This window comes from Pieris rapae, chromosome 3 (genome assembly GCF_905147795.1).
Source record: "Pieris rapae chromosome 3, ilPieRapa1.1, whole genome shotgun sequence".
Taxonomy (NCBI): Eukaryota; Metazoa; Arthropoda; class Insecta; order Lepidoptera; family Pieridae; genus Pieris; species Pieris rapae.
In genome coordinates, this window is record NC_059511.1 from 6,466,046 (window position 1) to 6,481,829 (window position 15,784).

Below are 15,784 nucleotides of genomic sequence, written 5' to 3' on the forward strand. Positions count from 1 at the left end.
CCGCTCTGTCAAGAATGTATCGGATAAGAAGAAGAATCGCCTATAAATATATGTCAATAGTGCCTTAATCGTGTTTCTTATAATATAGCAAATTCACAATTTCGCATGCTTCGAGTAAATAGGGATAGATTGCCGATCAAAATATTTCCTCTAGTGAAATACTATGCGAAATTAATTTAAATTATTATTTTTCGCTATTTGTAAATCCTGGTGATAATTATTTCAACCTTTGATTATATAAAAAAACATCGTAATAAAGCGGGCCCTATATAGTTAAAAGAAAATAATTAAAAATACAGATGCGGTTAATACATTGCCAAAAATTAAATACTTCTATCTTTGCAAACATATCTGGTATGTTTCTGGCTTTGTTCTCCATTCTAGTATATTGACTATATTATAGATTAAAATATATAATAGATCATTCTATGTAGTAGTATAGGAAATACATTTCTGTAGTAATCAGTCTGGCTTTTATTATTCTTAATCACCCTACCATCTCCTTATCCAGAATTTTACCCAATAATATATAGATATAGTAAATATTCGTCAAGTCATACGATTTAAATCATGACTCAAGCACCTGGTATCGACGGATTCGCAAATTTGTAGTTAGAAAGTTAACATTTTTTGTGTAGTTACACAAGGCTTGTACTATCAAGCCTTAATGGCATTCAGTTGCGATCTGTATGTTTCACGGTGCATACGTCTTTAGTCCGAGTGAAAAACCGTTTTGTGATAATATTTTTACACACGGAATTAATTTGAAGTAAGTATTATAATATGAAAAAAATTATTTATATAAAATACAAATTTTGCTTATTTGCGAAAAATATTTGTAAAAATACCAATGGTTTTGCAAAAGAAATATGCACTGATTGAACTTTACTAAATGAAGAATGTAGATGATAAAATAATACGATTAATTAAAAAAAAATGTATAGAAATCAAAAACGGTATCGCTCCGCTTAAAGAGAACCTTTTACTTAGGAGAGCGTGTAATTTGTTGTATGTAATTTTGTATTATATATACATATATACCTCTAACTCTACTCTCTAACATAGTATATATAGACAAGAGTAGTGGCTAATAAGAGTTAATAAGAATATTTTCCTTTATTATAAATGAAGAAATCCAAACATGCTACTTACAGTTTGATTATCTATGCTGTTTTGGTGATTTTTATTAGTCACGCTACAAAAACGTCCAATTACCTAATTAACAAATATAATTTTTGTAAAACATGTACATAATTACAATTATTATTAAGTTATTTTTGGACGTCAGTAGGCTTTTTAGATGTCTATATTTTTAGCTCTTTAATGTATTGTACTGACCTACGTCTGTCTGTCTTATAATGTTAGTATGCCAGAGTCACTATTTAAAGTACTGTTATGCTTAAACTACTGCTACTTGGATGGCCTTGAAAGCTTTACCCTCTTAATAGTCCCTTAACCCTTCTCGGACAGAGAATTTTTAGGATCGCTGTATCAAGTATGCAAATAAGCAGCCGTAGTTTGTTAATGCTAATAGTTAAGAACTTAATACAATTCTTACGGCTAGCGTGACTGATAATGTTCAGCGATGATAATATAATAATAATAACGATAACTCTAAAGCTGACGGGTATTATTTCAGTTAGTATTGTATAAATTAAATATACACCATTATGTTTGCGTCAGTATAATTTCTACTGTTGTACCACGTGAGTAATTAAATTTACATTAATTAACTACTTCTTATATAAATTTGGTCTTGTCTGCATTTCTAAATAGAGAGATTATAAGTTCCTTAAGAAAGTTGTAAGAACGATAGACAATCAGTATGTGATTATAATAGAAATAGGTATTATATTCAGATGTTTTTTCTAGCTTCCGAAGAGTATTTACTTTGACACAATATATTGCAAGCCGAATTTACAGTCCGAAAATTATTTATTATGTTTTAACTTATAACTAACGATGAAAATGATAAAGGAGTGGTGTGCCTCTAATAATTTATGAGTTCGTTATAAAATGAAAGTGGTAAAAATTTATTTTGATTAACTTATTCTTACATAATCACTGCATTATCATATTTCATATTCTTGCATACTAACGTAGTACTATGTAAGCAAATACCATTTAAAGTCGCCATGACATACTTAGAATTCCTAGGCTCATAAGACCCATAGAAAAGAGATCTATCAAGTTTGTTAAGTTAAGAGATGTTTGGATATTATAGTAAATTTGATAAAGTATATTTTAAAGTAGCTCTACAGTTAATTGGCGATATCTAATCAAACAAAAAAAAAGAAATTACAAGAGATCTCTTAACAGAAAGTGCGACTAATATAAAATACAATATATATAAGGATAAATACAAAACAAGGTATAGAATGTTCTAGAAAATATCAGACAGACCAGACATGTTCAGACAATTTTAATCCTAATTAAAAATAGCTAGTAATATATAATTAATGTGATGCTATGACCTCTACATTTGATTAAATTTGCTAATAAATAAGCCAGGTTGACAACTTCCTAGTTAATTCTATCTATATATTTACAAACTGAAAATAATTAATTAAAAATACACAATCAAATAATTCAACTAACACTTTCTTGCAAATTTTAGGAGATTTATCTACTATTAGAACAAATAGACGAGGCTTAGATCTATTCTTTGTTATGAATTTTATCACTATATTATATTCTCTAGTATGTCTAGAGTGTACAACTCTATAGCTTCAATATCATTATTGTCTCGATTATGCGTCTATTTCATGTGTTCTATGGCATTAGGTACTTTCTCTGTAGAAAGTGAGTTTGTATGACGCGGATGTGTGTTGAATAAAGGGACTTGAATTCCGATGAACATACATATACACTTTACTACAGACAGTACTGTTATGATCATATTCTTTTTGTTAAATTCTGAAACGAGTGATAATTTCACTTTTAATTACGGAGTACTTGTCAATTTCCATAGATCAAGAAGATCAGACGATATATATCAAATATAGATACTGTTCTTAAAAATAGTATGAATTTGTACACTTTTTCAACAAAAGTCTTTTATCCCACAGTATCTCTTATCACTCTCATGTTTAGTCTTTAGAGCAATCAAATACAGCATGCATAAGTTGCTTGACTGCTCTTATACTTTTTAAGATTCCTCATCGTATTATAAGTAAAAATACATGGCAATAATTACTTTACTTCAAGTGTACTTTGCAATAGGAATTAAAAGAAGTAAGGTAAGGAAAGTAAAAAAATGAAAGAATCTTAAAATTGAGTATTATGTACGCATATATATATATATATATATATATATATATATTTACTAGCTTCCCCCGCGAACCTAGCCTACATTTTTGGTTGGGTTATCATATCACTGAGGGGTTTGAAAGATATATATTAGCCGATTCTCAGAACCACTGAATGAAAACATTTCATAAGAATCGGTCGAGCCGTTTCGGAGGAGTATGGGAACGAACATTGTGACACGAGAATTTATGATATATAATCGCTTAAAAATGCGGTCCCGGTATATATAGGTACAACGGTCGGAGTAATCTTAAAACGGTTCATTGGACTTTCTACTTATTCTTTAATACAGGTTGCGCGTATAATCACATTCATAATCATTCATTGATTGTTTTCCCATGTCCGCCTGATATTATTAAATTTCTCATTGATAATTACAATTTTATACATCGTAAAAAATACAAATGTGTTATAGCTATACTACTCTAACATTGATTTAAAACGATAAAGCCTATATTTATTTTATAATCTATAGTTCTACAAAGTCTTTGCTGTACATTTTCTAAATTTTAACAGAATAATCTCACAGTTATTCTATAATTAAATGATATAAATAAAAAATTTGGCAATCGGATACAAAAAAATGAGTTACTTATACTATTTTAATGATCCTTTAATTCATCTATATGATATAAAAATATCATGCTTGTTTGTAAGCGCGCTAAATTCGTCACATGAAGCCTGTTAACATTATAAAAACTTAATTTGAAACTAAATTTTAGGCAATATTTTATGTATTTATAAGAACTATTAATATGGCGTTTCATTAATTAACATATGCAATATTCTAACACTTTTTTAAATTATATATAAATCAAAGCTAACTGTTGCATTAATAGTTGTTATTTAATTTGATGAAAATAAAATACATATATTTAATCCGTATTTGTAATGATTTTGATTTGAAGTACACCTACATAAGCAAAGATTTGATGTAACGCTGATATTTTAACTATTTCAGCCAAATAATTTTCTGATTGTAGTGTATGCCGGGCATTACGTGTGGACACGCATGGTTGACTATTTCGTAACATCGTACGATGCCCGAATTCTAGTACCGTAACAAGTTTTCTCTGTTACGAATTTATGATTGCACTTTCGTGTTAAAGAGTGATATTTTTTATGCGTAGGTATTGCATTGTTCACCTGTCAAACCGGTGATAATCCGGTTTTAGAAGGTATGAAGTAGGTCTGGTTTATTTTCATACTTGAACAATAGGTGGTAAGTGTAATGACATAAATTCAACTTAGCGAATTTTCACACGAGTTTTCTTTTCTTTAAAATTATTAAAAAGTACATGTACACTGAAAGGTGTCAAAATAAAATTAACATTTAGGACTACAATTACTTTAAATTATCACTGTTTCACTTTACTGAATGATATCGCCGTATCACCAATTAATATACAAACAATTAATTGCATTATTGGAATTCCAAAAAACGTGTGTCGGCCAGTCACGGTGAGAATTTGTCAGGTTATTATTTATGATGAGCCCAACTAAAAAGAAAGTGAAGTATTACGACATCAAATGATTTTTCTGTTTTCAAAATTATAAAATCACACTTTCTTCGTAAAGTTATATAGCCTCTATCATTATTGATTGCCACTTTTTTTTAGCCTTTTTACACTTTATAGATACTGATGAAAAGACAAACCACTTAACTACGAGTTATATTTTACGTTTATCTTTATTAAATGTACATTAATTTAATAAATAATCGATAACTGTTTTAACGTCATTTAGTCAAACTTCCGGCCAAACAGACGAATACTTCCGGCGTGCAGTGTTGGAATGATAACAATATATTTTATGTTACACCTGCCGTAACTGCGCAATACATCAAATACTATGAGGTGTTCGCACACATAAGTTTTATAAATGTTAATGACTCCTGCTAGAAAGAGTTTTTGTTTTTTCTTCTTTTACGTATATACGTCATGTTATATTATATAATTAGTGTAATATGCAGATATTTCGAGGGATATTTTTCTTTTAAGAAATTGATGGTTCTGAAAATTTCTGTTGCATTAGGTCAAATAAATGTTAATGTTCAGACTGACGGACAATGACCTTTGTTGGTCAAGTGGGCGTGTGGTCACGGATTGACCCTGACCACGTAATGGAATATCGAACTCGCAACTGTAATATGATTCATGACCTCAGGTGCTATCTTATCTGCGAAGCGAATTTAAATATGTACCACATTATTCAAGTCTATCAAACTGTCCTTTGGATAAAAATAATTAAATAAATAAATACTATTCCAATTATTCATTCGTTTTATATAAATTATTTTACTTTACTATTCAAAGAGCGAACGCTGCCAGTATCTTCGGAACCATACCTAAAGGGACTCCTTTTAATAATATTTTTTTATAATTAAATTTTAAGGTTAGTTATTAGGTATATTTTTATGTATTATGTTATTTGTTTTGAATAAAGTTTATTTTTTTACTTTACTATTAACAGATAATCAATCAAACATTTTTTTCTAATTTTATTAAGAAGACATATAAAAGAAAAATTTTACTTTTATATTTTATCTTAAACCGCAACAAAAGCGAACAAAACCGAACCACAGTTCGGACTTATTGGTGTATATATTAACTGCAAATTTCTTCGTCAGGAGTTGCACTGCGTAACAAATATTTTTATCTTGACATATAGACTTATATTATAGGTTTTGCATTTACTTTTATATAAGTATGTGTCTTATTTATTAAAAATAAATATTTATGTAAAATATTTTTGTTTTTAATAATTACCAAAACAATTCATCTGCTAGGAGTTTCTGGGACTGAAGTGTACAAGATAATATTATTCCTTATGTGGGAATTGGAGACCATAAAATATTTAAGTACCAGGCATATTATATATAAATGTATATTTCCAAATAAGCTATTTATTACTTATTGGTAGGATAAACACTAGTATTGCGTTTCACGACTGTCAGGTAGCGCGAAATTTCTTCGGAACTTCCGAAGAAATTTCCTATCTTCCGAATAACTTATGTGTTGCATAGCTATTTGGCACTTTATCCATACATTGTGAAACAGACCTTCTTCCTTCGTCTTGACAGTATATATTACATGAGGAAAATGAATAAATTGCGTAGTGATTTGATTTATAAAGCAATATTTCTTTATTGAATTTTAATTGCAGTGACATATAAACTTAACCTGTGGTATCGTCGAGTAAATTATCATCTAATTCGATTTACTGTTAATTATTTTCGTTTATTATTTGTCTTCAATTTATAATATTGGCAAAATTAATTTGAAAAATGAGTTGGTAGTATTCACATCCAACAATAACCTTATACCGAAAATAAAATATAGATATATATTTTATTTTCTAATAATAATGGAAATATATACGGAATTATATATTTACATTATTTTTTCTATTACATAAATAATTCTTAAGAAATGAATTAACAAGAGCGTCTTTTCGTATGATAATAAAGTTTTGAGTGTCTGTGGCAGGGCCGAGAAATACATTACTTACATACATTTTATATATATATATTTCTTGGCCCTAACAACTTTAATATATAAAAATTTCTCATTCCGTTTATAAGTTTGTGGAATGTCAGTTGCAATGCATGAATTGAAAGTTGACTAAGGCTACTAAACTAAGGATTTGTGCCTGTGTTTGTGATTTTTATACAAACCACTGCTACAACTGTTAATAACCTATACCTAGCCTAACCTATATAATAATAATCTAACTGTTAATAATTTCAGAGTCACCGCGCAGAGAAATGGCGGCGACGAAATATTCCCACCCGTTCCTATACGGTTTAAAACCATTTCCAGAGGGACACGACGACGTTATACAGGAAGTGAGAGAATGGTAAGAATTTTATTTAAATAACATAGAAGTATATAGATGAGGAATTGATTTTTAAAATTGTATAGTCTTCATACACTTTGAAATACCAATTACTACAGGTGTCCTGGCTAGCCTAAAATAAAAATAAAATAATAAAGGTAACGTTTAAAAATATAGTGATAGGATTATAATGATCAAGTATATTTCCATAACTGATTTTTGTACTTTTTATTTATTAATTCGCTGCGTTATACAAAACGATAATAGAGGTACGATTATACAATACTTTGATAAAAGCAAATTTAGATAATTGTTACGTTTTAAGCACCTACGACTTTCAAGGTTAGGTTACGCGATTTGGACAAGTACGATTTATATAGGTCCTATAGATAACAGAAATAACCTGAATAAAAATAAAGAGATTATGATGTAGGTGCAGGCAATAATTGTAAAGTCTTTTTTATGGTTTACATATGCCATCTGAGATTGCTACTTAAACGGATTTTTCTACTACGATCATCTAATTTGAAAGTATATTATTGCACGAGCGAGCGCAATATCTATATTTTATTAAATAAGAAATAAATCTATTGTGCTAATAGCTATCTTATTCAACGTTGTATATTTAGGAGTTTTAATTCAAACAAATATAAACAAATATATATTTTAAAAAGTTCTAATTTTTTTTGGGTTGGATCTAACTTTAGTTCTTTTCATAAAATTTAAAATCAATTATAATAATAATTTAATTCAATTAATTTATTATTTATTTATTTTATTACATATATATATATATTTTTTTTTATTAACGACGTATATATAAAAAATGACAACTGTTGCATAAAACAATTGTTACCTTCCTCACTTAGCACTTCCTCACAAGTAAATAGCGAAACTATGACAATGAGTACAATTATTATATAAAAAAAAGGAACATCCAAATAAGTAATCACGAGAAAACGTCAATGTAAACAGTGAATGGAATATCCGTTCATACTTTCTCCAGTAGGTACTTATTTACTTATTATTTACCGTTCAGTTATTGCATACTGGTTGTACTGTGGACATAATCTCATTCGCTGATAGCCAGAAACTAAGAAAAACGAGTTCTTGTAAATTTTCTTAATAAAAATGTGTAAGGGCGCACTTACCATCTTATTAAAATATAATTTTATACGCTTTTATATCACTGTCACGCTTAAATTAAAAAGATTATTTCTGACAGAATAATAAAAAACCAAATTCGTGTCTTGTTTGACGGATCCTTTTGTAACTGACACACTGGTTTACGTGACGATCGTTCCCTATGTATATATATGTAAAAACTAAAATTGCTACATAAGATAGCTTATATATTACCTGGGTTATAAAATTTAATATCTTTGTCCGAACATAACGTGCTTACTCGAGACTGTATCAATATTACAGTTCAATAAAGTCGCATTTATATATTGACATAATATTTGTAATACAGACAAGAGTTAATTGTCATTTGGCTTTTGCATCCTTCTATTAAATTTTCCTCTTTCAAATTAGCCGATGACTACGAAGGTCAACTGGCTGGTTATATTATAATATGTATAGGTAACTTAACGCTTAATTGAACAATATAAACAAATATAAATGCTAAACCTACTTAACATAGGATAAAAAAGTCTCCTTAAATTAACCAAGAGAAGCTGAACCGGATTTAATGACAATATAATATGTTTTAAAGTACCGTTTATGTCGCTATGTTATACCTGATTGTATTTTTTGTTGGGGCTTATTATAATTTTCTTCAAGGTTTACGGAAAACATTTACAAGATATTAAGCTATAAGAAATAACAAAGAATTAAAAGTCTTAAGTTAAATTTCATTTTTTCACCAGATTTTTAAGGTTGTCATCATATTTGTTTTTCCGAAAATATGTCTGATTTCTTCCTTACTTTATTTTATTATTTATTGAATTATTAACACTTAGTTATTTTTATTTAGCTCTACTATTTGTGGTATATTATTTTTTTTGTTCGAAATTCCTTTTCAGTTCACTGCTTTTAGGACGAAATTTACTGAATGTTACATAAAAAAAAAACAAAAAATACTGTTGTATTTTTTGTACTTGTGTGTTTTGTTATTATGCTTAATAAATTGTGTTATGTTTCAGGATGAAAAGTCAGCCACACTTGCCGTACATATCAGATGAGTTCATTGTACTTTTTCTTCACTCTAACTACTACAAGGTGAAGGAATCCGAAACCACTATAGAAGCATATTTTACTCTAAGATACAATACGCCTGAACTTTTTACTCAGCGTGATCCTTTGCTGCCAAAAAATAAAGTCATTCTGGAAGTGACGTAAGTTGTCTTTTTAACGAATTACTCATAGACTTTATTCTATATCTTTATTCATAAAAAATCAATTAGTTCAAATCAACCTTTTTATTTACGAAAAGAGACCATTAATCTTTTCGTTACTCTAGGTACAATGTTACAATATAAAGAAAACGAAATGAAATGTAAGAGTAGTTGCACTCTTACATATCATTTCGTTTTTTTACTATTATTTAAATAATATTGGTCTGAATTATCTAATACATTAATCTTAAATCTAATGGCAGTTTACCCATTTTTCCTTAAACATACTTTTACAATACTCCAGGCGAGATTGTCAATAATTAATATTTAAATTACTAAGCGCAATTATAATAATATTCATGTTGCTATCAACGTCTCAACAATCTCGTGTCGGTTTCGTGATGATTAGTAATTAAACTAATTGAAGTTAAGCCTCTTACACTTACTGTACGTTATGGAAAATTGTAAAGATAAAAAACTTTTTGTTGAATTTAGCTTTACTATATTAAAAATGATAACAATTAATAGTATTATAACATAATTGTAATAATTTTACTAGGATTGACTACGACGTTGCTTATTTCGTCATCATATGTATGAATATGTAAAGTTACCTGGTCATATTGCACGTTATGTAAATTTTTATTGTTAGTTCAATTTAGAATACTGCAAATTTTTATTGAATTATTATTTTGGATGAATATTCCTTTTTTTATTCGCTCAAAGTCTGGCAAGGACATTCAATCATAGCGCTTCGTATTAATCTTTTTCTTCGTAAATTATTTATATATTAACATTTTGTTGCTAGCATACAATAAAAGTACAATTCAAATAAGTAAATAAAAAGTAGGAGAACTGTCGACCCTATCGTTTTGGAGCGATGTTTTCCAGGCAACCACTATTATGTTGACGATTAGTTGTTTTGGTTTATATCTTTAATAATAAATGTTTATTTATACTATATAGCTCAAGTTGTCTTTTCATTCAATGCATGATGAATACATCCAAATAAGAACTTTAGTTAATACACTAGGAATGCTTAAAACAGGAAACCTATGGATAAGGAATCATCTAGTACATCAATCTTAAATTTATTTTCAAGGACAGTAAACCCATTTTTCCTTAAACAAACATTTACAATTCTCAAGGCGAGATTTTCAATACATAATTAAAAAAGAGTTAAGAATATCATTCGTTAATGAGTCCAAAATGCGTTTCACACAATTGTGTGGAAATTTTACCGCTCCTTGACATTTGACATTTTAATAGCTGTATTTACGTATGTAGCATTTGGTTCAAATGTTTCTGTTTCATTGTTATACTCTGTTATTTAAAGATTACAATTACAAAATTATACAATACAAATTTTAAAGGAAGGTCTTATGTTTTCATTTTATGAGAGTGAAGTGTTTAGTTTAGCTTAGACGATTTTGGTGCTTACAGAAAGACGCGGATATTTAACAATTTAAAAAACAACCACATTTTAGAAACTTACATATAGTCAAAATTGGTATGGTATACATCCAAGCACAGTATATATATTCATCTATTTAATTACATAGTAAACTCGTTTTTTACTTACTGAAACATACCATGCACATTTGATTTATACAGAACTTGATAAGCATATAAGGCACAATTAAAATAATTGAGATGGCGTTTACTCCATAATTAATGTGTCTCAAGTATCTAACTTTAAACGTTCGTTATAGTGAAGGCTTAATAACGGTTAAAATGAACAAGGCGAGTTAGTATGAACTAGTCTGTAGAACGTAAAGTATTGTTGCATGATATTGTGTAACACGGAAGTTATAGGTGCACACAATGCATTTCGTATGAACATTCTGGCTTCAAATCCATATACCTAAGTTGTCCAATACTATGCCAGTACTAAGACTTTAAATAACCTTCTAGGTATATACTTAATTTTAAAAACCCACCTACAATTGCTCCACTTTTTTTTAAACATGCAACTGGATTTTAAAACTCCCTACATTATTTGTTTCTTTGTATAATTCCTTCTACATATATAGCACGATCTTTTTATTTATTTTCCTGACTTTCCAGGCAAATGGTGGCATTACCTAAAGTAACACCGGAAGGACACCATATCCTGTTATACCGTCTGGCAGACACAGATTATAGTAAATTGTGCTTCGCAGACGCAGTGAGAGTCTTCTGCATGTTTAATGATATCAAACTGTCTGTGGACAGGCTCTCTGAGGGATATATTGTGATTTTCGATATGAAAGGATGTAGTATTGGACATTTGACCAGAGTGACGCTACCCGCACTCAGAGCTTTTATGCAATATATACAAGTAAGTAATAATTAATTGAATTTTCACTTAGTTTATCTTTATACTTTAGATTATATCGAACTATCTAATTGTAGTAGTTTTACGTTTCAATGCCTAATAAATTAGATAAATGTAGGATGAAGTAGTTAGATAAAAAAAATATATTTTTGCAATACATATACATAATACAAGCAAAATACAATTTGTAAAAAAAGAATAATTAATATATTTTAAATACAACATTATTTTTATACTAAAACCGTACAAATATATTGGTGAAACAAAAAAAACCCGTTAGTATTCAATCGAATTTTAAAATTTCAGGTAGCCCACCCAGCGCGCCTTAAAAAGATTCACGTAGTACACACAGTTTCCTTCATCAATCAAGTCATGTGCTTAGTCAAGCCCCTCATTCATTCCAACCTCTATAACCTTCTCAATTTCTCATCCGAAGGACCAGCCTCCGTAGTAGACGTAGAATACTTGCCCGAAGATTATGGCGGCCCACTTCGATCAGTCAAGGACCTTCATGAGGAACAGAAACATAGCATGGAGACTGAATATAGGGAATGGCTTATAGAGTCGGAAATATTTAAAACGGACGAGACGAAAAGAATAAAGAAGCCAAGCAAAGGGTTGTTTGCTACTCTTACTAGTTCATTCAGGGGTATTGATATTGATTGATCATACTTTCCAAAAGGACAAATAACTTCGTAGTTATCGTTGTTTGATTTTTTAAATTCTATTTCACATTTTATCTTGACAGTTCTAGTCTAAGAGTCTTGCTCTTCGGTCTTATAATAGGCTAAAAATTGTACGATAGTTGTTGCTATACCATTATTTTTATATAGAATCAACAACGTCACCATAGTAACAAACGCGGTACTGACTTTAGTTCTAGTTTTATAATAAGGCGGAGTACGTTTATAAAGGCTTGAACTAGATTCGATTTCTCGGAAAAATTACCTTATTATTTCTTGTTACAAAACGCTGATATGGTATTTTTATATTAAGAGGAAATACGTAATACGTATATTGAAACCCAACCAAACATTGTACCTATTTACAATTTTGTTAAACTATAATGTCTTTAGTACAGTGTATCCATAATACATAAAACAGCCCATGGGTATTGGGCCTTATATATTTTCTGTGTGTTAGCATTTCCTTCTTATTAAAACTAATTATTTTCCCCGGTTATTCAAATAAAGTATTTTCTCAAATCAAATCGATTCACCAATTGTATAAACTGAAAAAAATATATATCTGCCAATTTTAACAGCTGATGACAAAACGTGAATGTGTATTTTTTTGTCACGTATTTTATTGCAGAGCGTGTCAGCCTAGTGGATTCTACGTGTGACTCTCCTCCCTGAGGTCATAGGTTCGATCCTAGGCTGGGCAGCACTGGATTTTCTATGTGCACATTTAACACTCGTTCGTACTGTGAAGGTAACTGGTGTAAGAACCATGCCTGATACAGAAGGCTGATTACCTACTTGCCTATAAGAAAAAAATATGATCACGAAACACATATAGGAATCGGAGGGCTAGATCTAAAAAGGTCGTAGCGCCACCAGATTATTAGTGTTTTTGATTGACATTTCTTTCAACAGAAATAATTGCAATAGCAACAATTAGTATTTTGGATATAACACCCATACTAGGTACATAGACAATTCTGTGTTTCTGGAACCAGTTATAATTACGATAAATTCTAAAGTATTCTTTAGAATTCATGCGCTTAATTAAGAAAAAATTACGACTGAAAAACATAATTTGTAATTTAATATGGACTCGTTATTTTCTTTACTGTTCTGTGTTTTAAAAATCAAACTAACCCTTTTTTTATTTATAAAACATTTTAGGTGACATGTTTAGATATACGTTAATTTAGATTATTAATTAGGTAACGGTTAGGCTTTCATTACTGTAAATATCAAATCTTGGCATGATGTGAGCGAACAGTTGCCAAATTGTAGTGTACGGGTTCATACATTATTATGAGCCTGTGATGATATAAATAAATATTAGCCTCATGTTTTATAAGAAATAAAGATTTGTGTCTTTGTAAGAATTTCGGGTTTCTGTATTGGTGGCACATTTTCCCTTTATAAGAATTTGACTGAATGGTTTAAAATTTTTAAATGTGTTAACATTTGATATGTATTGTCAATTTGTATATTAATGTTATAGTTACCATAGTTTATTATTTATACATTAACGTGTATAATGGAAAATTGTTGACTTGTCTGAAAATATTTTTGTACCTATAGTTTTAAACGGATCCAAATAATTATTGTAATTTTTATACAGTTTTGTAAATATTCTATTAAAATTTATTCCATAAAATTGTATTTTTATTTTGTGAGGATCATGTGTAGATGAGCACGATATGGTCAGTAGGTGCGGTATTATGAAGTCTATAGAAATAGAAAATCATCTGTTTTTCGATTAAAGTTTATGTAAGTTCCATAGAAATAATATTTCAATCAATATTGCATAGTTTGACATTTCTTTATTAATACTTCGTTACATTACAATATACAAATTAAACATAGTTAAATGAAAAGGCGAGCAACTTAGCAAGCCTTATCGCTTTCGAGCGATCTCTTTCAGGCTACCACTGTGAGTGAAGGAATAATGAATCACGAAAATCTAAATCAAGATCAGTCACACGTCAGTTAGTGGTTAGTACGAATGTTAGTTGATTTACCTGCTGTAATAGTACCTATATATTTGATTGAGTCATTTTATATCTACAATCTTAATACTGACTGTCAATGGATTCACTAGTTACTTTACTGAGTAATTTGGAAGATTATGATCACGTGTGCTACATAACGTTATTTTACCGATGAGTGGCCTCAATTTAAAATGTATACAAAGAGTGTACAACGAAAAACATGGTGAAAGTGGGTAGCCCTGTCTACCTTACTCGTTACGACCAGTAAGCCCTCCTTCTGCTACTGAAGATCAATATAATATTGTTAATTCTAAAACAAGTACGTTGTAGATTTGGGATGAGAAGAGTTGCTTACAGAGAGGAATGGAGATCAAAATATCAAACATTTCAGATATTATTCTTGCATGTGCTGATTTAGACAACATTTCATTTTTGATAAATAAATTGTGAAAGAGGAAAAAAGTGTTCATATCACAGAAGATAGGCACATTTTCTAAAAGACAGTGCTTCCTGCTAATAACTTAATTTTAATTTTTATTGTATTCCAAACATGTTGTACTTGAAGTATAATAAGAAGTATATATATATATATATATATAGTATTTATAAGTGGTTTACACTGAGAATGTTTAGAACTGGCTACTAAGAAACATTAATAATGAAAAATTTTTTGATGATAAGATCTACATCATCTTACCCTGACCATCTCCCTTTGCACATTCCGTATCACAAAGAGGGGTTCGATAGAAATGCATCCTGTCATCCCTGTTAAATATTTTTTACATTACGTCGATTAATTTACAAAGTATACTATGTAGGATTATTCAAAATATATATCCTGTTGTTATCCTGTATCTCTTTTTGCCAAATTCTGTTTACGCCGTGATGAAAAGAGATCTATGAATAGAACGATGCAATCATACTTATTTACTTTTTGAATCAATAAAGAGGTAGCGCATAATATGGTTAATTCAATTATTTCCTTTTAAAAATGTTGTCAAACATAGGTAAAGTGCAGGCCGTTGCGGAGGTAAAAATTTTGTGGAGTCAGTAGTGAATTGATATAGTGGTTTTTTTTATGGATCCGATACTGTAGTATCATTAATTAAACACATATTGGCAAGCAGCTAACCGTGTTTTTGGGGTTGCTATTTACAGTTTCCGGCACACCATTTGCGTTTATTTCTTAGTTCTATGAATTTTTTGGATCACATGCTTGGTTATTGAAGCAAATTTACTCATCTATCTTTCAGCGGAGTATCAGAAAAGTAACAACCAGTAATGTACAGGAAATAAGTTTATATCCCGTTGTAT

General features: G+C 29.5%; 1 protein-coding gene across 1 annotated transcript; it reads left to right on the plus strand.

Moving 5' to 3' along the window:
* The first annotated feature begins 662 nt into the window (after positions 1 to 662).
* Positions 663 to 14,092, plus strand: LOC110993321. Its single transcript, XM_022259531.2, has 5 exons — positions 663 to 769; positions 7,059 to 7,167; positions 9,294 to 9,485; positions 11,553 to 11,805; positions 12,109 to 14,092. Exons 2-5 carry the CDS (start codon positions 7,076 to 7,078, stop codon positions 12,466 to 12,468), a joined length of 897 nt encoding a protein of 298 aa, XP_022115223.1. The 5' UTR covers positions 663 to 769; positions 7,059 to 7,075; the 3' UTR covers positions 12,469 to 14,092.
* Positions 14,093 to 15,784: the final 1,692 nt, after the last annotated feature.